A 26,994-nucleotide genomic window follows, 5' to 3' on the forward strand; every position below is an offset into this window, starting at 1 on the left:
AAAACCTTTCATAAACACAGAAGCAAAAATCTTCAATAAAGTATTAGCAAATTGAATCCAACTATATAGAAAGGATAACACATCATGACCAAGTGGAATTTTTCCTAGAAATGTAGGGCTGTTTCACTATTTGAAAAGCAATTCACAATATAAACTGATTAAAGATGAAAAACCAAAATCACCTCAATAGACGCAGAAAAATTATTTAATAACATTCAACAACCAATCATGATAAAAAAAACTCTTAGAAAACTAAAAAGACAATGTCTTTAATTTGATAAAAGGTATTTACAAAAAAGCCTATAGCTAACATGATCCTTAATGGTCATGACTGAACGCTTCCCCCTAACATCAGGTAAGAATGTCTGTTCTCATCCCTCCTGTTCAACATCACACTGAGATCTTAGTGCAATAAGGTAAGAAAAACAAATGAAAGTCATTTCATAAATAAAATAAAACTTTCTACTTGAGGGCAACATGATTGTTTACAATGAAAAATCCCAAGGAATCTTAAACAAACAAACAAAACTACCCAATAACCTATAAAACTTAGGTACAAATCTAACAAAATATGTACAGGACTAATATTCTGAAAACTACACAAAACTGATGAAAGAAATCAAAGAAGATCTAAATAAATGGAGAGACATGTATGTTCACGGACTGGAAGGCTCCTTATTGTAAAGATAACAATTTTTCCCAAACTATTCTACAGATTCAATGAAGGCCCAATCAAAATCCAAGCAGGATTTTTTGGATACACATCAACAAGCTGATTCTAACATTGATGTTTCCTATATTATTATTTTTCTATGTTTGAAGAATGCAATGAATGCAGGCTATTTTGGCCATGTATCAAGATTAACACTCCCTCCCCGCAAATGCAAGCAAGATCAAGAAATCACTCTGATGCCCAGAACAACCATAAACACACACATGAACACACACCATGGCATTAAAAAAAAGATTTTGGTTAGGAAATGAGAGGGAATGAATATTATTTCACACCCTTAGCAGTAAATGTGAAGTAGCAATGGCAAATGAACTAGAATAGCCAAAATCATTTTGAAAAAGAACAAAGTTGGAGAATTCACACTACCTAATCTTAATATAAAGCTACAGTCATATATGGATCATAATGGAATAGAAGAGAGAGCCCAGAAATAAACCCACACACCTACGGTCGATTAATCTTTGACAAAGGAGGTAAGAATATACAATGGAGAAAAGGCAGTCTCTTCAGCAAGTGGTGTTGGGAAAGCAGGACAGCCACATGTAAATGAGTGAAGTTAGACCACTCCCTCACATCAAACACAAATATAAACTCAAAATGGCTTAAAGATTTAAATATAAGACATGACACCATAAAACTCCTGGAAGAGAACATAGGCAAAACATTCTCTGACATAAATCATACCAATGTTTTCTTAGGTGAGTCTCCCAAGACAAAAGAAATAAAAGCAAAAATAAACAAATGGGACCTAATCAAACTTTTAAGCTTTTGCATGCAAAGGAAACCATAAACAAAATGAAAAGACAAACTCGGAGAAAATATTTGCAAACGATGTGACCAGTAAGGGCTTCATTTCCAAAATATACAGACAGCTCATACAACTCAATAACAAAAATACAAACAACCCAATCAAAAAATGGGCAGGAAACCTAAACAGACATTTCTCAAAAAAAGACATACAGATGGCGAATACGCACATGAAAAGACACTCAACATCGCTAATTATTAGAGAAATGCAAATCAAAATTACAATGAGTTACCACCTCACCTCAGTCAGAATGGCCATCGTTAGAAAAATCTACAAATAATACAGGCTGGAGAGGGTGTGGAGAAAAGGGAACCCTCCTACACTGTCGGTGGGACTGTAAATTGATGCAGCCACTATGGAAAACAGGATGGAAGTTCCCCAAAAAAACTAAAAATAAAGTTGCCATATGATCCAGCAATCCCACTCCTGGGCATATATCTGGACAAAACTATAATTTGAAAAGATACATGCACCCCAGTGTTAACAGTAGCACTATTTACAACAGCCAAGACATGGAAAAAACCTAAATGTCCATCAACAGATGAATGGATAAAGAAGATGTGGTGCGTGTGTGTACATATATACATATACACACACACGCGCGTGCGCACATACACACGGAATACTACCCAACCATAAAAAAGAATGAAATAATGCCATTTGCAGCAACATGGATGGACCTAGAGATTATCATAATACGTGAAGGAAGTCAGAAAGAGAAAGACAAATACCATATGATATCACTTATATCTAAGTGAAATTAAAGTGAAACCATAAATCTTAAAGTAGAATCTAAAATATGACACACAAATGAACTTATCTACGAAACAGAAACAGATTCACAGACATAGAGAACAGACTTGTTTTGTGGTTGCCAAGGGGGAGGCGGAGAGGGGAAGGGATGGATTGGGAGTTTGGGATTAGCAGATACAAACTATTATATACAGAATAGATAAACAACAAGGTCTTACTGTATAGCACAGGGAATTATATTCAGTATCCTGTAATAAACCATAATGAAAAAGAAAATAATAAAATAAAAAGTAAAAAACAAAAAAAGCTATAGTCATCAAGACAGAGGGATAGATAATGAATGGAACAGAACTGAGTCAAAAAATATACCCTGCATACATATCGCCAAATGATTTTTGACAAAGGTGCAAAGGCAATGCAATGTTTAAAGAATATCTTTTCAACAAATGATATCCAAACAATTAGATATCCATGAGCAAAAAATAAACTGCAATCTAAACCTTACCCCTTACCAAACAAATTACCTCAAAATGGATTATAGCTCTAAATGTAAAATATAAAACAACAAAAAATTAAAAGGAAACAGAAGAAAACCTTCATGACCTGGGGTTAGGCCAAAAGTTATTAGACATGATACTAAAACCATGACCCATTAAAAAAACTGATAAACTGGACTTCATTGAAATTAAAAACTTATGCTCCATTACAGACATTGTTAAAAGAATGAAAAGACAGCTACAAACTGGAGAAAATATCAGCAAATCACATATCCAATAAAGAATTTGTATCTAGAACATATACTATCAAAACTCAACAGTAAGAAAACAGTGAACAAAAGACTTGAACACACTTCACCAAAAAGGATATGCAGAAGACAGATACATGCACAAAAGGATGTGTAATATCATTAATCATTTAGGAAATCAATATTAAAATCATAAAATACCGCTATATACCTAATAGAACGGCTAAAATAAAGAAGATTGATAATACCAATGTGAAACAACTGAAGCTCTAATACATTTCTGTGGCAATGCAAAATGGTACAATTGGTACCGAAAACAGTTTAGCAATTTCTTATAAACACACACCATATGACACAACAATCCCACTTCCAGGTATCTACCCTATGTTCCCACAAAAATCGATTGAAAATTGTTCAAAACTAGAAACAATCCACAACCTAAATGTCCACCTATGGGTGAATGGATAAACAATAATGTGTCTATGCAATGGAATACTACTCAGCAATGAAAAGGGACAAACTATGAATACATGCAACAACTTGGATGAATCTCAAAAGCCTTATGCTGAATGAAAGAAACCATTCTCAGATGGTTACATGGCAATGATATAAGATACCATTTACATGCCATTCTCCAATAAACAATATTTTATAGCAATGGAGAACAGATCAATGGCTGCCAGGGGCAGGGAGGAGGAGTGGGGATGGGTGTGAACGCAATGGGAGAAATGAGGGAAAGGAAGAAAATTGGAGAGTTTTGGGGGGTGATGGAATTACTCCATATCTCGATTTTGGTAATGGTTACATGCATCTATACATGTGTTGAAAGTCATAAAAAAAAAAGAGAAGGGGGTATTTTACGATATGTTAATTAAAAATATATATTTCATGTGTTTTCAAAATTATTTTCTTCTGGGCTTCCTGGTGGCGCAGTAGTTAAGAATCCGCCTGCCAATGCAGGGGACACGGGTTCAATCCCTGGTCCAGGAAGATCCCACATGCTGTGGAGCAACTAAGCCTGTGCACCACAACTACTGAGCCTGCACTCTAGAGCCTGCAAGCCACAACTACTGAGCCTGAGTGCCACAACTACTGAAGCCCATGTACCTAGAGCCCATGTTCCGCAACGAGAAGCCACCGCAACAAGAAGCCCACACACCGCAACTAAGAGCAGCCCCCACTCGTTGCAACTAGAGAAACCTGCGCGCAGCAACAAAGACCCAATACAGCCAAAAAAAAAATACATTTATAAAAAAAATTATTTTCTTCTAAACTGTTTAAAAGTATTATTAAAATCAAAAATGAAAATATAAAAAATAAATGATTTTAAAAAGGCAAGGGTGGAGTTGGGAATGGAAGACAGTCATACTAAATATACACTGGCATCTATTATGTTTCCATAAAATGTCTTAATTTCCTTTGTTCCCTTATTCCTCCTTCTCTTCTACTGGGGTAAATGTTAGAAAGCATTTAAAACAAAGTCTTAATCACTACCACAGGCAACAAATAAAAATTGTGGTAACCTGTTGATGAATTTATCAAATATTTCTTTTGGAAACTTTTAGAATTTTGAGGAAATTGTTTTTAACACTTCTAATGACTTATACCCTACCAATAAAACTGAAAAAATTAAAGTACTGATAGCAAGCAGTATATATATATGTGTGTATATATATATATATATACACACACACACATACATATATATATATACAGTATAGCATATTTAGTGATATGATTAACTGTTGAGCTTTAAATTTTTTAGTTGTTTCAAAAAAAGGTACATATCATTTAGACTTTTAGTCAGTTCTATTTTGGGTTTTCACCTAGAAAGCAAAAATGCTCTATAGTTTTATCTTACAGACTTGTTTGCCCTTACTATCGCACAAAATGCATACAGTAACCAAAAAGAGTTAAGACTGCTCACAATATCCAAAATGAATGGTGGGTCAAAAGAAGTGCCACTGAGGGTTGAGAAGTCATGGGAGCTGTCTGGCTGAGAACCCAAAACACAACTTGGACTTTACCAGCTATGCCTGAAGTATCTTAATCTGGTCTTTGTGAATTTCACAAGCTAAGAAGAATCTGTTTTTTGGATTTCTCAGGTGCTGAAGAAAAGAAAGTGTCCACCACAGCAAAGGCTTAATTGTCTTCCTACGAAACTGTTCAATCATCTGGGTATTTTCTAAACACTGCTACAGACTGAACACTCCCCTACATCCATCCTTCCTAGCAGACTTTTTTTTAATTTTAAAAATTATTTATTCTAGCCACTTCCAAATCCAAGAAAGAAAAAAGGTTACACAAGTTAACACATATGGAGCTATACTCAATTTACCCCTGGGAATACTATCATTTTTCTGGATGAGCCCAGTGAATTATTAGATACATCCCTAAGGCCCACAGCAAAATCTCCTGCATTAACCACCATCTTCCTCCACGTGATATTATTCGAAGTCAAGTCCTTCTAAATTGGAGCAGGATTCAGGAAAGAGTTATTACTTTTTTTTTTTTTTTTTTCCCGGTACGCAGGCCTCTCACTGTTGTGGCCTCTCCCGTTGCGGAGCACAGGCTCCGGACGCGCAGGCTCAGCGGCCATGGCTCACGGGCCCAGCCGCTCCGCGGCATGTGGGATCTTCCCGGACCGGGGCACTGCGCCACCAGGGAAGCCCAAGAGTTATTACTTTTATTTTATTTCTAAACTGTAATTCTAGATTGCGAGAGGGAGGATACCTTGGTTTTGTTGGGAAGGTTTGGCTAGATGGGAGATTAACTCTTACCTATGTCAGTGACTGGCAGTTTACAGGCATACTTCATAACAATCACATCAAGAAGAACAGTTTTAAAAAGTTAACCTGAGACTTCCCTGGTGGCACAGTGGCTAAGAATCCACCTGCCAATGCAGGGGACAAAGGTTCAAGCCCTGGTCCGGGAAGATCCCACATGCCACAACTAAGCCCGTGCGCCACAACTACTGAGCCCACGCTCTAGAGCCTGCGAGCCACAACTACTGAGCCCACGTGACACAACTACTGAAGCCCACGTGCCTAGAGCCCGTGCTCTGCGACAAGAGAAGCCACTGCAATGAGAAGCCTGCCTGCCGCAACGAAGAGTAGCCCCCGTTCACCGCAACTAGCGAAAGCCCGTGCACAGCGATGAAGACCCAACATAACCAAAAATAAATAAATAAATTTATTTTTTTAAAAAAGTTAACCTACTAATATAGAGCTAGAAGCTAAAAGAGCTATATTTTTTCTTTGCTTTCTCTAGGATCCAAACATTACTTGGTATAAAACATACAAAAAGATAAACATAACATAAAAAGTATGTTCCACTCTGTTGTGCTTCTTGGAAAAAAGCAGATACTCTAAAGTTACTTATGCAGAAGACAAAGCAGTATATTCAAAACAATATCGAAAATGTTAGTATACACTATCTCTGAGAAAAAGTAATTTCTGCCCGTCAACTTTCTGAGATAACACAAAAATACTACTAAACTTTTTGTTTTGTACTTTTTCTTATGGGCTAAAATTCAAGCAACAAATTAAATAATGATAGCAACCCACAGAATAAAATAAGAATCCATGAGTCCATATTGACATAAAGAAATGAATGAACAAACGGGGGGAAGCTCTTCATTACAGTAGAATTTCAATTAATGCAGAAGGAATGATTGAATTAGAAAATCACCTGGGGTGACCAACAATGGTAATTGTTGCAGGCAAAAATCATCAAGAGATGCTAAAATTAATGGGTAAAAGTCTAAGAGCATATTTACACAATGTGAATGAATCTTTCTACAGGATACTTAATTAAGAAGGGATAAACAGTAACTTTATATTGAGGAAAACTGCCACACCACCTTTACCAAATGACCTAAGTTATCATAATAGTAAAAACTGTGCCTCCTAGTAGGATGTACTGAGGATACAACATCACTTGTTATGCTCCTGCCAAAACTTCATAGGCTGATCTAATCATGAGGAAACATCAAATAAACTGAAATTGAGGTACAGTCTACAAAATAACCATTTTGCACTCTTCCAAAGTGGTAAGGTCATGAAGGACAAACAATGCTGAGAAACTGTTCCAGATTAAAGACCAAGGAGACACTACAACAAAATTCAATGCAATCCTGGATTAGATCCTGGATCTAATTGGAGCAATTGGTGAAATTTGAATAGGGTCTGTAGATGAGACAATAATGTTGCATCAATGTGAAATTTCTTGATTTTGATAATTGTACTGTGGTTATATAAGAGACAGCCCTAAACACAGTGAAGTATTTAGAGAGTGGGGAAAAATATTCCTTCTCTACTCTTAAATTGTGGGGATTTTCTCTTACATTTTTCCTAAAGTTTCTTAAAGTTTTGCTCTTTGAATTTAGGCCATTAATCTAAATGGGACTGATTTCTGTATATGATGTGGGACAGAGATCCATTTTTTATTACATCGTCATAAGGATCAACAAGCCATCCTAATGCTATTTGTTAAAATGGACTTCTTTGTCCCACTGAACCAAATAAATAAACAAATAAAAGAAAAAAAGGAAAGCAACTATTTTCAGTACTATTTTTAAAGTGTGAATTACTTTTTTTCAGTCTGGGACATGAAAAACACATCATAATTTTTAATAAATTCCAAAGATAATTCTGAAAAGTGTCTAATGAATTTAGTATTCAGCATTCAGGTAGTAACTGCAAAAATGTAACTTCCTCAAGGAACTTCTGAATATTCAATAATATCAGTAGGCAGCCCTATACTCTAAACTTGGTAGGTAGTTTTTGTTGAATCAATGTTGAATCAATCTATAAGCAAGAATAAACTCTCATTTATTTAGGATGGTCAGGGAATATAGTATTTTAATGAAATGAGCATTCTAAGAGTTATCACTAATGGAATTCTGTATGTAGACAGTTAATTTTTAAATAATGTACATTCAAAACCATAAAAACTTATGCTAATATAAGGAAGCAGTAGAGTGTATGATCTCTGGAGTCAGATTGAATGAGCTGGATTTTCATTTCTACTACTCATTAGCTACGTAAACTTGGGTGAATATATTAGTATGAGCAGTAACAGTAGTAGAGAATAAATATATCTGCATTAGTATAGTTCAGTATTCCTAAAATTAGCTCTGGAATACAGGCATTTTCACATTATATGTGAAATGCTTCTTTGTGCCCTACAGTGGTACAGCTGTGGCTCACGCCCATGCATTTCTGTGTTTTCTGCAGTGCATTCACTTCCCACATGCCAACATCCTTTCTCCTCCCTTGGAAATCATCCCTTCCCTCTGTACTCTGCTTACCTCAAAAACCAGTGGTAGCAAAACAGGAGAAAAAGCCAGTTCCTAGTTCTGTGGTGGCAATGTGCAGTTAAGATCTGGGTTTTCATCTAAGCTAAGACAAACCATCTGTACCCAGGTTTTGATTTAACTTCTGTAAATCTCCATTTCTCATAGGTAAATTCAGGGAGATGAAATATATCATCATTTCTTAACCTTTTAAAACCCCTGTGGTCTGTTAGATAAAATAAAATATCATCTACAGTTACTTTCCTAGATGGCTGTTATTACCTTTAATTCATGAAAAGAGAAAACAGAAATCCAGATTTGGGATTTGAATGAATTCTTCAGATGAAGTCCAAGGCTTTTCAGAGCCGCCTCCCAATATAGCATCTTCCTATGATGGTTCAGAAGAAACAACCAAAATATCTGGGTAATCTCATTTACTGACACTGCTTCTATTATCACCACATAACAATAGCTCTCAAATCTATATACCTATCACAACCTCTCTCAAGATCAAGATCCATTTTTCTAAATGTAACTCATTTATTAGAAATCTCCATTAAATGCCTGTCTCACCCAAACCTACTCCCTCTGTTCTTCATAAAATTATCGGCACCACCTACATTCAATTCCACATTTCTCCCTTTCTCCCACAGTCAGCCACATTATCGAGTGTCTGTCTGTCTTGCTCAAATCCAATCTCCTTTTCTTTGATTCTATTTCATTTGGACCCATTCCCTTTCTGGATTGTTACAATAACTGCCCTGCCTCTAATCTCATCTTTCTCCGAAAGTCATTTTCCACTCTGCCACCAGATTGATATTTTTCAATGAAAGTTCCGATCATTTTCTTTCCTGCTTAAAATCATCTAATGGTGGCCCACTGCCAACAAGGTAAGTCCAAAGTCCTTAGCATGACATATAAGGCCTTTCTGTATTCAAAGGCTGTAAAATGTACTGTTAACAGCATAAACCCTAAATAAGACTGTATGTACTCAGACTACAGCTCCACTGACTTCTACCTATAGGACCAAAAGCAAATTAAATTCAGTTTCCTCACCTGCAGTAAATGAGGTAATACATTTAGAAAAGTACTTGGCACAGAGTAAGCACTCAATTAACAGCTATTACCTTTTTACTCTTTCTGCTACTTGATAGCTCCTACAACCAACCCACTCTTTTTCTCATCCCACCTATACAATACTAGAGCCTCACCACTCCATTCAGTCTTTCAGACAAGAACTCTTCTTTCATGCCTCCAAATCACTGCATGTATGTTTTGGCCACCTTTCATCTACTGTGACTAAATTGTACACAGCAGCAGAATATCTTAAACTTTGCAAATTGTCAAAGAAAAGGTCACACAGAAAGGAAAACTCAAAGGTCAAATTATGCTATTAAAAACTTCTTGATGTATTATTCAATACAGCAATCATTAGCATACACTTCTGATAAAAGATTAGTACTACTACTGAGAACCGTAGTATAAGGCCTAAAATTAAAGCCCAGTATTACGTGTGCCTTGACATCTGGGGAAAAACAGAAGGACCTTGAATGGCCTAACTGCAAGTTTCCATCCTCAATCTCCTCCTGCAGATAAGGTCCCTAGCCAGACAACCCTCTTTATTACAGGGAACAGGCACAGTTCCTACTCATCCCTGAGTATGGGGCTTCAGTTCCCTGCCAGCCTGTGGAACTATTCAAACTAGCCAATCACATCCTCCTGCTGGAACCCTCACTCTACCTTCTTGATACTACAAAGCTTGCCTCCCTTGGCCTCTGCTTGTTCACTCTGTTCCCTCCACTGTGTCCCTATCTCCTGGGCTGAGTATTTGTATTACTAGACTGCTATTCACCGCATCTTTCCAATGTCAGGTGCTGTGTGTTCAGCCATCTCCATAACCCTACAGCAGGAACCCCTCCCTCACCAACAGAGTGCAGAGGAGGCAAATAAACTGGATCTCACTTATCTGTGAAGCTCAAATTTAAGATATAATTGGGGACCAAGAAGCAAGGAACTCAGTTATTTTAAATATATTTTAAGCAAGCAAATAAGCTGATATATAGTCCCAACATTAGAAGGGCATAAGAGAGATTCTTCGTATATCTTCCCTATTTTTATTTCAGACATAAATTCACAAGTGTGCTTATCTAGTTTCCGATCCTCCATGTATTTGAAGGGAGGAGGGTAAAATTTGACAGTTATATTTACAACATTAAAAAAAGGGAAGGAGCTGAGTCAATCTGACAAAGGCTGCAGAAAACAACGTTCTTTTATAGGAACAAAAAAATTACAAATCAAATCTCTTGAAAAAAGAGCTCTAAAATTCCTAGGAAATGAATTTTTATTTAAGAATAACTACAAGCTTACATCAATAAACTTCTCAGATGAAAATAAAGATCAAGATTTTCAATTATTGGATGATGCAGATTAAACATTTCAAAACCTCCAGACTTACTGCAAGTCTACTAAGTGAGTAACTGGGAAAAATCTTGTGTATGTGGCCAGTGGAGTGGAAGATGAATTTCAGGCTCTTCCACAATTTTAGGCAACCTTCCTCCACTCTTCTCTATTCCTTGGCCTACAGAGAACTCCTTGCTAGTTCAGAAATAAGAAGATAAAGTTGGTTTATTAAGTAGTTAGAAAGGGTCTTTGATGGAGCAAACTAGAAGGCCTGAAAGTGAAACGGACCTCCTCTAAAATGACCACTGTGCCATCGTGGCAGTTTGTGACTGCTCAGACTTCTTTGGATCAGAATCCTCACAAACATCTGAAGAAAATGGGCAGAATTCAGTTGTAAATCATTAAATCGTTCAGACAAGGGAAAACGTAAGGACAGTCACCTTTCAATATCAGACAAAGTTGATTCCACTATTCTTAGAGAGAATTTACCAAATCCTTTCCCTAAGAAAGGAAGGAATGCTATCTTCTCCACTGAGTAAAAATACAGTTCACTCGGGCTTCCCTGGTGGCGCAGTGGTTGAGAGTCCGCCTGCCGATGCAGGGGACACGGTTCGTGCCCCGGTCCGGGAAGATCCCACATGCCGCGGAGCGGCTGGGCCCGTGAGCCATGGCCGCTGAGCCTGCGTGTCCAGAGCCTGTGCTCCGCGGCGAGAGAGGCCACATTGGTGAGAGGCCCGCGTACCGCAAAAAAAAAAAAAAAAAAAAAAAAACAGTTCATCTTTGATAATCTGACAAGAAATTGTCTCCTGCTTTCCACCACACGTTACTTTCTTTTTGTGAATGTCAGCAGATAGTCACCTAGGATCAGAAGTGTCTCAAATTGCAGTGAAAAAAGTACTATGTTAACGCTGGGAAGCTGCCTGCACAAATTGTTCCTCATGTGCTGCAGGCAATAGAGAGGAGCTGGTGCCCCTCATATTGTGTAGCGCATCTTACAGCCTGAGCCAACAGAGAGAAATCAGTTTCTCTACACAATTTTCAATTTGATTGAGACCAGGTGATGAGCAAAGCAAGTAATACTGATGAATTATGTGGCATTTGCACATGATGTTGGACCAATATGTGTAGAAGCCAAACTACCACAGTGATGGAAAGAGATTAGTCACGATACCCAGAAAAAGGACTACCTGTGGAGTAACGATGCCTTACTTTCTAAAGAAGTTCCCAAGTCCTTGGTTCTTTTTTTTTTTTTTTTGCGGTACGCGGGCCTCTCCCGTTGTAGAGCACAGGCTCCGGACGCGCAGGCCCAGCGGCCATGGCTCACGGGCCCAGCCGCTCCACCGCATGTGGGATCTTCCCGGACCGGGGCACGAACCCGTGTCCCCTGCATCGGCAGGCGGACTCTCAACCACTGTGCCACCAGGGAAGCCCCTTCCTGTTATATCGTAACTGACCTAAAGCAAAATAGGTACATATATGGAATGACATTATAATGGCTGCAGGTAGAAATGTTCTGGTATTTTTTTTTTTGCGGTACGCGGGCCTCCCACTGCCGTGGCCTCTCCCATTGCGGAGCACAGGCTCCGGACACGCAGGCCCAGCGGCCATGGCTCACGGGCCCAGCCGCTCCACCGCATGTGGGATCTTCCCGGACCGGGACACGAACCCGTGTCCCCTGCATCAGCAGGCAGACTCTCAACCACTGCACCACCAGGGAAGCCCTCCTTGGTTCTTTAAGTGCTGCAACAGATGTAAATGGAAGATAAGCACATTTGGTATAAGAAGCTGTGATCAAAATCCTTGGTAACATTATGGCATAGACTCATGATCCAGACAAATATCAACAGAATACTGAATTGCTGCTTTTGGTCCTGGGTGATCCCTCAGGAAAAATAGATTCCTCAGAAAGAACAGATCCCTCAGAAAGAACAGAACACATCAAGTGTTTTTATCACCCTGTGCTACCTGGACTATAATTTTAGGACTACACTCTTAAAATTTACAATCTTATCTTATACCTACACTGCTGAGTAAGACTGAAGAACTTCTCAGAGGAGGAGAACAAAGGGAAGGTGGGCTGAATGCAAATAAACTCCATATGTAGCTTTCTGCCTTGCAGTCCTTCATTCTGTCAGTCTTTGCATTACTGTATAGAAAGCATCTTTCTCAAGTAAAGCCAAGCTTCATGGTGAAATGCCAAAGATAGAAGTGACTAGATTCCCTTGGCCTTCATTGCCTCTTTAAGATATGTCTGTTACTGGAAGATGTGAGCATCTGGCAGTGCTACTTCAACTTTATGATTACCAGCTAGAACAGGAAAGTACAACAAGGTGGGGGAATTTACCACAGGTTGTCAATCAATTGGCACAATTTATAGAAGCTGTTGACAAAATTAATGTTACTTCAACTACCTGTGTCTATGAATTCTCCAGATTTTTCTGATGCTTTTGCTGGGCACTGTAAATTGGCAAAATTTTTACCAACACTAAGGTAAAATCCAGGAGATTTTGACTGTCTGTAGAAAACATTAATTCTTTAGCAAAAAATGGAGTCTTCACCAAAGCAGATATAAATATATTAAGCTGACAAAAATTTTAAAAAGCTTTGAGCAACTGAAAAAAAAAAGGGGATAAAAGTATAAAAAGCAGACAGTGCCTGTGCACAAAAGCACATGCACACCACAAAAAATAGCTATCTGGAACCATTAAATCTAGAGGCGAACAGCCCTGCACTCTACATTAGCCCCAAAGTATACTGCACTGGGAATACTTATACTAAAAATTATTTGTTGTTTATCTTAAATTCAATTTAACCAGGCATCCTATATTTTATCTGAGAACACTGCCTACAACCCCTCTAATTTCCATACATTGGACATTTTCCCACATAGTTATCTCCTCCATGATCAAGGCAGGAGACACTAGCACAGAGATTTCCCAAGTCTGGATGCCTGGTTGATTTGCTGGGAAAGCTTTTGAAAAAATACAGATTCCCATGTTCCAGTCCAGACCTACTGAATCAATCTCCAGAGGACTGACACCTAGAAATCTATATTTTTGAAAATCTCCCCACCTGATTCTGATAGGCTGCCAGATATTGTACCCACTGCCCTGTAAGGGACTGTATATGCAAAATTTGAGGCATTTGGTCCTCTGAAGAAAAGAATCATAGGTCTCACCTGACTCTCAAGGAATGTGATTCCCCAAAAGGGTCACTGTCTTAGAGACCAGCAGTAAAGTTAAAAAGAGCTATTATGAATTTTTCTACTTCAACTACAAGAATTATTTGACATTGTTTCCCATAACTCTCTAAAAATTCCCTATGCCTTTTTGAGAGTTAAAAGTAAAATAAAAATAGAAAAAATACTTTTTAAAACTCGAACATTATTTAAATAGTTTATGATCAAGTGATCATTAATTGCATGTCTGTGTTATAGACTAATTTATTTTAATCTGAGTATATGTAAAAGACGTAATTTGTTTTGATGTTTTCCTTAAGAATTTTTTTCCTTTATAATTATCATTTTGAATAGTAATTAAGAACAGGGCCCATATCACTTAATCTACAACTAGGTCATCCACTGAATTCAACAACTATTTCTTTAAATATGTTTTTACCATTTATTTAAAATATTAAGAAATCTATGAATCCAAAGTAGGCATTATTAACTGAGAAAGTTATACAAACTATTATTTATATTTTCAATTTTTTTCTGTCCTCTGAATCATTCACCTCAGACCACAAACACTCCTAAAGTTTTTCTATCTAAAAAAAAAAAGTATCCCTAAAATGAAACAGTAGGAAAAAATGAAGTAGTATCTACTCTTTCTCTTTGGTTTCATTACTGAATTTTTTTCAAGAATGATTTATACTTTAATAGGGGAAGGCGATTAAGATGTGCAAACTTCCAGCTGTAAAATAAATGAGTCACAGGGATATAATGTGTAGCATAGGGAATATAGTCAATAATATTGTAACAACTTTGCGTGGTGACAAATGGTAACTAGACTTATCGTGGTGACCATTTTGTAACGTATAAAAAATATCAAATCACTTCATGGTACACCCAAAACTAATACAATACTGTAAATTATACTTCAATTTTAAAAAGCTTGAAAAATTAATTAAAAGACTAATATAGGGGGAAAAAGTAATTTATACTTACTGTCTCCTCTTCTTATCCTTTTATTGAGTCAACATTTATTGAGCACCTAATACAGTGAAACTCAATCCTGGTGGCACATTCAAACCATCTGGGAAGCTTTTTTTGAAAAAAGTACAGACGCTCCAGGCCTCACCCATGAGTCAAGCCTGTGCATCCATGTTTGTTTATAAACTCTCCAGTTGACTCTTATGTGCAACCAGAGTTGAAATCACTGATATAATATATGCCACACACTCTACTGCAATTACAAAGATGAATAAGACACAGGGCCTGTCCCTGAAAAACGCAGGAAATAAGAACATCAGGAAACCTATTAAAATGGGTAAATGTTATAACAAAGGTATGTACAAACTGCTAAGGGAACAGAGATAGGCAAGAATACAAAAGAAGGTGAGGGAGGTCTTTGAGTATGGTTACTGAACTACAACGCACACAAGACTGAAAGGCCATTAAACTGCTCTCTTAAAGGCCAGCAACGATCTCGTCTACCACTTAAAATAGTTGGCCTCATCTACACCAGTCTTACCATACACAAGATACAGATAATAACAAGGTTGCTCTGACAATTGAGAAATTAATTAATACAGTAGATATTGGCATATAGGAGATATAATTTGTTTCTCATCCCTTTCTCTTAAAGCCAAAGGCTCTTCTCAATTCTATATTCCTTTTTAATCTCTCTGCAATACTTCACTGCTCCTTCTGGAAATTCTCTTCAAGTTCTGTGAGATGAGCACCTACTCTGTGCTAGGTATACACTTCTACTTCAAAGATCACTCCTCACCTTCTAGTTTCTCTCCTTCTCTTATGCCTTAAATGAAAGTATCCAGAAGTATATGCTCTCTGCCCTCTCCTCCCCTATGTCTGAACTTGTTCTCCTAAAAGCTATTCCAATCTCGTGGCTTTAACCCACAGAGAGGATTTCCAAATCTATATAATCTCTGGGCCTGATCTCTTTCCAAGCTCCATTTCTACATCTCCCTATCTGCTACGCATGTTCACATAGACATTCTGCTAGCATCTCAAACTTAGTAGAACCCAAACAAAATTCACCATTATTCCCCCGAGCTGTGCATCTTCTCTCCTGTGTGTTCTTTAGCTGTTAGTGGTGGTTCCACTTCCCAGTCAACCAGATTTTAATGTTCAGTTACCTCTGATTCTTCCCTTTCTCTACATTCACTCACCATGTCTTGTTGACTCCAACTCTGAAATGTTAGCAATCATTTTTTTCCTCCGTGTCTTGTAAAACTACTTTAAATCTGGTCCTAACACTTAACTCAGTTTCCCAACTGGTCTCACTAGCTCCAGTCTGTCTAGACCCGTGGTTCTCAACCAGGGGCGATTTTGTACTACAGGAGACATTTGTGACTGTCGTGACTGCGGTGCTACTGGCATCATGTGGGCCAAGGATGCCCAAACATCCTAAAATGCACAGGACACCCCTACAACAAAGAGTTATCTGGCCCAAATGTCAATAGTGCTGAGGCTGAGAAAATCTGTGCTGTTTAACAGCACAATTCATCTTTGCATCTCTTACTTGCAAAGTACTTGAGATATAACTCATATTTCCTGCTCATTCCCACTTTTCTGTTTTTTCTTCCTGTGCTGTGCTCTCTGACATGAGCTTGTACCTCAACTGATACCTACCATCCTCCTCGGCAGAAGTAACTTTTCCATCTTCTGAATGTCCATGGACTTATTGCTTTTTGACCCTGTATAATATATATGTTACATATGTCTGATTCATCCTTGAATCTGTAGTCTTACACTGTGTCTACCAACCAGGTAATCAAATCACCAACCTTCAGTGAGTCTAAAACTTAATCTATAGAATCATTACTGCTATTCACAAATACTGTATTTCTCTTCTTCTTCCCTGCCCCCTCTGAAATGAGGTTTATAGATATAACTTGCTTAAGCTAATTGAAATCTGAGCAGAAGTGCAGTGAGTCTCTTAGTGTGTGTGTGGGTAGGGGGGAGCTTTAAAACCCAGTATGGTATTCATTGCATTTCTTTCCCACTGGTGTGGGGACAGTGATAAAAAGCCTAAGACTTTTTTTGGGGGGCGGGGGGAGGAGAGGTAAATTTCACATGCTACATTTTGTAAATTTAAGGTGTACAGCCTGTTACTTTCATAGTAATGTAGTATGATCGCGACTAAAGCAGTATTTATCACATCACTGTAGTACAATGGTACAGTCTATATTCATTATACTGTGCATCAGATCGCTATGGTTTATTTACTACTCATTACAAGTCTGTACCCTTAAACACCATTAATCTTATCCCTCCCACCCTCCATTCTCTGGTAACCACCATTTTATTGTTTTCTTAAACAGGTTTGACTTTTTTAGATTCTACATATAAGTGATATTGTACAGTACTTGTCTTTCTCTAACTTATCTCACTTAGCACAAGGTGCTCAAGGTCCATGTTGTTGCAAATGGTAGGATATCCTCCTTTCTCATGGCTCAATAATATTCCATTGTGCATATGTATCATATCAAAAAGCCTACGTTTAGACTGAAATCCTCCAAGAGCCTACAACTATGTGACTTTGCGGAGCAGGGCCCTTCTGCTGCTGACCCACACTAGACACACACAGAACGAGTGAGGAGATGCCACGAAAAGCCCCCACCACCAACGCCCTCACGTTGAGATTTTAGTTTGTTTGTTATTGCATTATATCCTTGCTTACCCTGATTCACAATCAATGAAAGATGCATAATTTCATGGGTCACTAAAAAAAGGAAAAATGCTACCTGTATCACAAGCCATGATTGTACAATGCAGCCTGATTTCAGAGATCTTAAAATATGGAAAATGATGAGTAGTGAAATCAATGAAATATGGTATATTTGGTAAATTAATAAATGTAGGGGTAGTTTTCAAAAATTAATTCTATTCATTTTCAGTAGAAACATTATGAACTAAAATGTGCAAGAGAAGTTCTCAGCCATAGGGTTCACAGTAGAGCATGTAAATAAATGTCTTAAGAGAAAGAATATGAAGACTGTAGTTCTACCCTTCAGAATAAAATTAATGAAATTCTCCTTTTTTGACAACTATAAGTGGTTCCATGGAACCCCTATTTTCTTTGATATGCATCAATCTCTTGCAATAAATTACTGCTTCAGGCAATTAAGCTTTTAGGTCAGGACCACAGGTCAAGTTTTCCCATCATGCTTTTCAACCTTAAAAACTACTTTGTACTAAGCGTTTTTATTGGGTTGGCCAAAAAGTTCGTTCGGATTTTTCTGTAATATATACCATGTTCTTCTATGTATATAACCACCTTTATTTTAAGTAGAAATGACTCCCCAATGCACTGAGAATGTACTACAAATTTGCTTTAGTGTGCAAAGTCTAAAAAACTCCACTAATGCTGCAGCAGCTATCAAGTTTCTGCTTGCTGTAGGAATTTTTACATTTTATTGGTGCAATGACAGAATTCATTCACCTACAGAATGAAATTAGGAATGAATAATTTCTACATTAATCACTTACTGGTTGAGTTTACTTTTTAGTTAATAAGAACACTACTGATTTTACATTAATCATGATGGAATATAATGGCAGCTTACATTGCTTTTATCAATACATACAAACAAAACTTCTGAAGCCACATTATGATTGTGTGTGGGGGAGAAGTATACAAACTGCTTATAAATATTTAGCATGTGTAAGTGATTTGAACCATAGCCAGTATCACCACCTGCACCTCAAGGAGCACCAGGAATTTCATTTAACTACCTAAATCTTTAAAATCTATAACGCTATTTAGAAGTGAAAAATGTAGGCATACTAGATTTTCCCTCCAAAACTTACCTTTATATGCTACTTCTTTTCATAAAACTGTTATTTTTTTCTTAATTTTGTAAATGCATTACTCCTTTGTTCATTCACTCACTGAACCATTGTACTCATCACATACATTGCACTGACAGATGCTAAAGATGACATTTCTGCACTAACAAATTCAACAGAATACAGGAAAAAAGGTAAACAGATAACTACTATGCAAAACTGTATTTAACATTAATGATGTGTTTCAGCGTTCAGGAGAGAGAGAAAAAAGTTGTTCAGGAGAGAGAGAAAACTAGCCATGTGATCTGAGCTAAATCTTGAAGGAAGAGTAATTTTTCATCTTTCAAAAAAGGGGATAGATCGGGGAGCAGTACCAATGCTCAAAGCAGGTAAGTCATGAGCAGAGAAAAATAACTAAAATTTATTGTGTTTACTACATGCCAGGCAACATGTGCACTTATAAAAGTTTAATGGGGAATATAATTTGTTATATCCCCACATTTTAGAGGAAACTGAAGCTGCTGAGAGATTAAATAATTTACTCCATGTGCTAGGCATGGACTAGCATGCAGGTCTCTTTGAATTCACAGCATGATTAAATAACAGTATATATTGGAAATGTCAGAATTATTTAGGTTAGAATGGAATACAAGGACATGAACACCATTTTCAAGAGTTGGGCTTCCTTGTAAAGGCAATGGAGGATGCAGCAACTAAAAGTTTGGGAGTAGAAAAATGATAGGAAGACGGAGGGATTTGTCTAGAAAGTTTATAATAAAAGTCCAGCAGTGGCAAATAAAACAGATATGAGTCATTCTTCTAACCTTACTTTTCCTCCCTTAGCTTTGTTTCTTCCTCAACTGTGTAGTCACAGAACAGGTACAATCAATTTGCATTCTGTTCATACAGTACAAGTTTGTTACTAAACAACAGTAGTTCATAACATAAATTGTTAATCGTCTGGTCAATTGAGAGGTTATAAATCAAATATTAATATAAATGAACTTTTCAAGCAAGAAATAATTTCTGTAAGACATATTCTGATGGAAGTGACAAGGTTTGGAAACTAAGTGTAAGGTACAGAGAGCACAAGGAGGAAAAAAGTTAAAGCTGAAGTTAAAAACCTGGATAACTTGAATAATGGGAACAGAGTCATAAAGAGAAATATGAGCAGAAAGAGATGGGTATCTGCCCTGCTTTGTGTAGGGACAGACAGGAGGGGAGTTTATGAATTTACTTTCAGGCAGGTTCCATCTGAGCATATCTCCTTAACTGTCTTCCGTGGAAGAGGACCAGCAGATAAAAATGTGTGACCAGTGCTAAGGGGAGAAGCAGGGCTGAGCTAGGTACTTGAGACATCTGCAAAGATACAAAAGCTGAAGCTCTGCGAGCGGATCACTCTACTCACTGGGGGAAGGTAGAAGAGGTTGGTGGGGGGCGGGGGCGGTGGTAAGGTGTCTTCCAAAGCTTCAAGTGACTTCCAGGATTTCTCACTTAGAGAGCAGTTTGGGAATAGTTCTTATCTGAGCCTTATACCACAATTTCATATAATTTCAATCACAAAAAATGCTTTACTGTACAGTGCAGCTGACCCAGGAGGGGAAAACATGAACTGTTCTAACCTAGAGTTTCTGTAACTATGTAAAAAGGTCTGTAGGACACACCACAACAAATGAATAACTAAACAACTTCATTGTGCTTCTTCAGATAATTTTATTTCCTACTAACCCAGTGGCCAAAAGTGAAAAGGTTATTACATTTCATACCGGTATCCTCAAAAAGTAACTGTATATAACTGAAAAAAGCAAAGATATTATTCTAGATCAATTTCTAAAATGCTTCCTACCACAGGACATATATGAAACTACACCAACAGCATAAAACTTTTAAATGTGTCAAACAATAATAAACTTTGTTCTAAAACGATCAAACACAAATTAAATTTAAAACCCAACACTATTTAGTGTTTGGAATTTACAATTTCTATTAAAAACAAAGAGAACTATTGTTTCTCCCTTTTCCAAATTAAGCTGTCAAATTTAACACAAAGAGATAAATCCAGAAAAGGATTCTATCATCAATTGTTAAGAAGTGTAATGTCACAAGAGCATCAACTTTGGATTCAGACAAACTCAGGCTTAAATACCGCCTTTGCACTTCCTACTTAGGTGTCCTTCCGTGAATTACTTAAAGCTTTTAAAAATTTATTTTACTTATTTGTGCAATGGTAATAATCAAACCTAGCTCAAATTTACAACAAATTAACAAATGTATTGTCTAACTGAACCAGGCATATACAAAGTATGGTACTACTAAGTCTTAACAGCTTCCCTTCCTTACTTTCACAGTCAGTAATGGAAATTCCAAGAGCTTTAAATTAAGTATTAAAAACTTATTTTTGAAAATTACAAACAAGGTGGCAGAAAAAGTAAAATGATTTAAATATTAGTTTAAAAAACAACACCTTTAAATCCTATTTCTGATTCTATATGCAAGGTCCTCCTCCCAAGAGATTAAAAAGAACATTTAAATAAAGTGACAAGACTGTTAGAATTTCACTTTACCAGTTACTTCAATTTAACCTCACAGTTTGGTTAATATTTTTCTTAAATTACTAAAAGATGTGATCAGAAATTTATATGCAAAATATCCACAGAATAGTCTTACAAAACTCGAAATAAAAACAAACCCACAAAATTCCTTCAAATTGGAGTTTTCATTCATTTACTGTTAAAACATGGTGTTGGGCGAGCATAGAGAATAAGACCCCTTCCCACCCAGCCCCACACCTTTATGGAGCTCAGTGCCCTGAGAGTGCCGGATGACAAGAAATCCTGTCATATCATTTTGAAAAAACTTTGCTATTTTAGGTCTTTACAACACATGGCAGGCCTATATTAACTCCCACACTGAGTACTCTGTCCTCAGCTAGATTTCTAGCCACTTGAGCTACTAATCACCACTTACCAACAGCAGAATAAAAAACATGACAATCCCTTTAAAAAAACTTTTTAGTACTACTTAATTTTAAATGTGTGTGAGCACCTGCATACATTTTCAGTTACCCATTTATGGTTATTTACCAATATTACACGTGTGAATACTGCACAGCAACTTTTGTGTATACAGGGATCTGCCTACCAGGACTGTGGATTATGGAGAATCTTGCTGCTCTCCCCATTTTGTCGTTTTATTATCACTTTCACCAAAGAGCACAGAGGTAAAAAAGATTTCCGGAACTAAAGATAAGGCTGACTGCTGCACGTTCACATCGGGAAGAAGACAGAACATGACATTTCAGTACAAGAACACAGGATATAAAAACACTTGGAGCAGAGCGTTCCAACCGAAAATACCCGTAGGCTTACATGAGGATTTCTTAAACACCAGTTATTTTTTTGTGTTTCATACATGGCTTTACTGCTTTGGAACTTAAAAATGAGCCCTGTTAAATTAAGAGTGGAGTCTTCGAAAACTTTAACTATCTTATTCATTGTTATGTCAGTTACTTCTGAGTGTGAGAAACATCAAGGACCTGTGCAGGAAATACTTAAAATTAGGAGGGTACCCCTGTGTCCCAAAACACACTCTGGAGAATGGGGCCTCACAGAGGCCAAGGGAAACCGCGAATAAGAGAGATCCAGTTCAATGATCAGATTTCTTACTTCAAATGCCTGAGAACTTAAGTCGTTCATCTGGTTCTAATGCTGTCACAGCATCTAAGATACAGTAAAAGGAGTTCCACAATCTCCCCTCTTCGGAAGAAGTCCTAGCAGGACCACGGGGCGCTACCAAGTCGGCCCCCAGAGCGGCTACTGCCAACAAGAGTAGCAAACAACCGTGGGGAGGGGGGTGTCTTTTTATGAGCAACTTCGTTGCCTACAGCTAAAACCGAAAAAGAAAAAAAAAAAAGAGAGAGACTTCCACGACTAAAGGAAAAAAAACGTAGGACCCAGGAAAGAAAGCAGTTTGCTTGTGGGAGGATAGATTAGAAGAGAGAAGTCAAGGTCTGCTTCCTAAGCAATTTTTCCCCCTTAGCCCTCACCCCGGCCACCCTCTCCGGCCAGGCCATCGGGCTGAGTACTGTCCTTGGGCCGCTCCCAGGCCGGGACCCAGACCCCTCTGCAGTCCCCGACCCTGGCGCAGGGCCCCCGTGGCCCATGCGCGGGGAGAGGGTCCCCAGCGGCCGCCGCCCTCCGCGCCCCCGGCCCCCGCCCGCCGCCGCCGCCGCCGCCCAGCTCCCGCTACCTATTTTCGGAGCACACACCCTACAAGGAGCGGAGCGAGCAGGCCTGGCGGAGACCTGCCCCCGCGCGGGGCCTCGGGTGACTGACAGGGGCAGGCACTCGGGCGCAGCGAGGAGAGGGGAAGAAGGGCAGCCGGGGGCACCGACCAATGCCTTCCCCGGCGGCCAGACTCCGGGCTGATACGGCGGGGCTCTACTGGCTTCCCGGACCGATGGGCTCTGCCGCCCCCGCGGCCCTTACCTTCTCCTCATCAGACAACTGCTCCTCCAGATCCGCCATTTTCCTTCTGGCGACAAACCGCGGCGGCGGCGGCAGCAGCGGCCACCTGACTTCCCCCTTTCGGTGCGGTCCTCCGCGCCGCGCGACCCCGACAAGGGAGGGGCCCACAGCCCCGGCCGCCGCGCACGCGCCCCTGGAGCTCCGCCTCCCTCCGCCCGCCTCACGGGGCCAGAGCACGGCTGTGCGCGTGCGCGGGTGCCTCCGAGGCCCAGGAACCGGGAGGAGTTGCTTACTTCCGCCTGAGGCAGGCTTGTCGGTATCCTGAGTCTAGGATTCTTTCCCCACCAGTGACCGTATGGACCCAGTCTGCGATGAGTACATGCTGAGCCCTTGATTATACTCCCATCAAATCCTGAACTCCGCCAGCTAAAATGTGAGAAAGTGCACAAATAGCTTTTAAACATTCTGGTTTAAAAAAAAAGATTACGAGAAAAATATTCGGCCTTCTTTAAAATATGCACATACAACCCAGTACATAATTGGAAGATGTTCTGGATATATTCATTAAAGAAATAACTGCTGGTCCTTTATTGTGTGTGGGATACTGTGTTCTCTTCTGGAGATATACAATGTTAAGTAAAAGCCAGAGAAACCTCAGTTCTGAAGAAACTCATTGTTCCCTAAACGAACATATTAAGAAGTTGGGGAAGGCTCTGCACTATTGCAGGGGAATAAAGAGTTATGCTAAACATAGATCGTACCCTTCTGAATAGGGTTGCCAGATTAAATACAGAAAAGCCCAGTAAAAGTTGAATTTCAGATAAACAATGAACATATATTTTAAGTATAAGTATGTCCCATGAAGCATTTGAGATATACCAATTATTCATTGTTTTCAAACTTTATTGGATGTCTGCTAATTTTATTTGCTAAATCTAACCCTACTTCTGAATCTTCAAGTTTAGCAAGAGAATGAAGATGTAGTTAAAGCTGTATATATGAATTGGCTAGGAATCTTGTTAAGTGCAGTTGCTGATTCAGCAGGTCTGGGATGTGGCTGAAGAATCTGCATTTCTAACAAGCTCCCAGGTGGTGCCAGTGCTACCGATCTGGAGACCACAGGTTGAGTAGCAAGACCTTAGAGCTCAGATAGGAGTTAAGATTTTAATCATTTTGTTGTACACCTAAAACTAATACAATGTTACATGTCAATTATATCTTAATTAAAAGTATATTAAATACAGACTGGGAGAAAATATTTGCAAATGATGTGACCAACGAGAGATTAATTTCCAAAATATACAAACAGCACATACAACTCAATAACAAAAAAACAAACCAATCAAAAAATGTGCAGAAGACCTAAATAGACATTTCTCCAAAAAAGACATATGGATGGCCAATAGGCACATGAAAAGATGCTCAACATTGCTAACTATTAGAGAAATGCAAATCAAAACTACAATGAGGTACCTCCTCACACCAGTCAGAAGGGCCGTCATTAAAAAGTCTACAAATAGCAAATGTTGGAGAGGGTGTGGAGGAAAGGGAACCCTCCTACACTGTTAGTGGGACTGTAAATTGATGCAGCCACTGTGGAAAACAGTATGGAGGTTCCTCAAAAAACAAAATAGAGTTGACATATGATCCAGCAATCCCACTCCTGGGCATATGTCCAGAGAAAACTCTAATTCGAAAAGATCCACGCACCCCAACATTCACAGCAGCACTATTTACAATAGCCAAGACATAGAAGCAACCTAAAATGTACACTGACAGATAAATGGATAAAGCAGATGTGGTTCATATATACAATGGAATATTTCTCAGTCTCATAAAAGAGAATGAAATAATGCCATTTGCAGCAGCATGGATGGACCTAGAGACTATCATACTAAGTGAAGGATGTCAGAAAGAGAAGGACAAATACCATATGATATCACTTATACGTGGAAACTAAAATGTGACAGAAATGAATTTACTTACAAAACAGAAACAGACTCACAGACATAGAAAACAAACTTATGGTTACCAGGGGATAATGGGGGAAGGGATAAATTGGGAGATTGGGACTGACATATACACACTACTATATATGAAATAAATAACTAATAAGAACCTGTTGTATAGCACAGGGAACTCTACTCAATAATCTACAATGGCCTATATGGGAAAAGAATCTTAAAAAAAAAGAGTGGATATATGTATAACTTACTTTGCTGTATACCTGAAACTAACACAACATTGTAAATCAACTATACTCCAATACAAATTAAAAAAAAACAAACTTATGGTTACCAAAGGGGAAAGGGGGTGGGGGAGGATAAACTAGGAGTTTGGGATTAGCAGATACAAACCAGTATAACCAGGACCAGCAACAAGGTCCTACTGTATAGCACAGGAGACTATATTCAATATCCTGTAATAAACCATAATGGAAAAGAATACGGAAAAGAATATATATGTATAACTGAATCACTTTGCTGTATAACAGAAACTAACACAACATTGTAAATCAACTATATTTCAATTTTAAAAAGTATATTTAAAAAAGACATTATTCAGTAGAAAATGAGACACTTGGCAAGTTTTGAACAGTGACATGACACCATCAGAAATATGTCTAGCAAGATGAATCTGACAGCTGCATGTAAATGACACATGTGACACTACCTTAAAGAGCTCAAATAACTGTTCCTATGTAAAACTTTGTTATTGAGTAATCTATTGAATGGTCATGGTGTGCAAATCACTGTTTCTTGTGGATGGAAAGCAAACAGAAGCCATGCTACTAAAAAGCTCATAGTCCGTTAGGGGAGAGAAAGGAAGGGGAAGCTTGCTGACACGTGCAGGCAAAAGCAGGTGTCCTGTTAAGGGTAAACCGTGCAGAGAAGACATGACAAAGAATAAACCACACCGTTTGGTCAAGGACCTCACTGGATGTAAATAAAATGTTTACTTTTTACAGTTTAAAAACAATTTCTTCATTGATTTCTCACTGCAGCCTCCTGAAAGAAGGTATGTATCAGCATTATTATACCCATTTTAGAGAAGAAAAAACTGAGACAAAATATTTGTCCAAGGTTGTACCTAAGTGACTAAACTGGGATTCGACCCCAAGCATCATATTCCGTATCCCATGTTCTTTCCACTTTGAGATCTTTCTTTCATCCTCTCTAAAGCCTAGGCACTCTCCACCAAATAAAACTGAATGAAGGTGATTACTCTCCCATCCCATCAATTTTCTTCACCACCACCTACTTCATCAACAGTACTTCTGTTGTGTTTTGTTTTGTTTTTTGGTTTCTGTTTACTCAGCAACACTTAATATCAATAATTTGTACTCAGTGGGTACTCAGTAAATGTGTTGCTTGACTAATTGCTGCTCTCTTCCTCTAGAAACCTCACCCAAATCTGGTAATGTCTGGTAATAATTTGAGTCAGACTATGTTTATAATTGTAACCTTGGTGATACTTTACATGGGTTCCCCATAGTGACACAACCAGCAATTATGTATAATTTCTGATAATCCTTTCAAAAACCTCCCAATATCACCCTCTTGATACAATTAAAAGGAATTATAGAATTCACATAATCTAGGAATTCTAGGAAGATTTCAAGCCATCACACAAAATAGGTACATATATGGAATGACATTATAATGGCTGCAGGTAGAAATGCTCTGGTATTTTTTTTTTGCGGTACGCGGGCCTCCCACTGCCGTGGCCTCTCCCATTGCGGAGCACAGGCTCCGGACGCGCAGGCTCAGCGGCCATGGCTCAGGGGCCCAGCCGCTCCGCGGCATGTGGGATCTTCCCGG

The 26,994-nt window shown here is 38.4% G+C and overlaps 1 protein-coding gene across 1 annotated transcript in view; it reads right to left on the minus strand.

Moving 5' to 3' along the window:
* Nucleotides 1-23,353, minus strand: part of CAPZA2 (capping actin protein of muscle Z-line subunit alpha 2) — a 56,405-nt gene extending 33,052 nt beyond the window's left edge. Inside the window, exon 1 of the mRNA XM_082661741.1 lies at nt 23,195-23,353. Within this exon, the coding sequence (XP_082517867.1) occupies nt 23,195-23,233 (39 nt within the window). The 5' untranslated portion in view covers nt 23,234-23,353. The remainder of the gene's footprint in view (nt 1-23,194) is intronic.
* Between the last annotated feature and the right edge of the window lie 3,641 nt (nt 23,354-26,994).

This window comes from Grampus griseus (assembly GCF_964374135.1).
Source record: "Grampus griseus genome assembly, chromosome: 9".
NCBI lineage: Eukaryota > Metazoa > Chordata > Mammalia > Artiodactyla > Delphinidae > Grampus > Grampus griseus.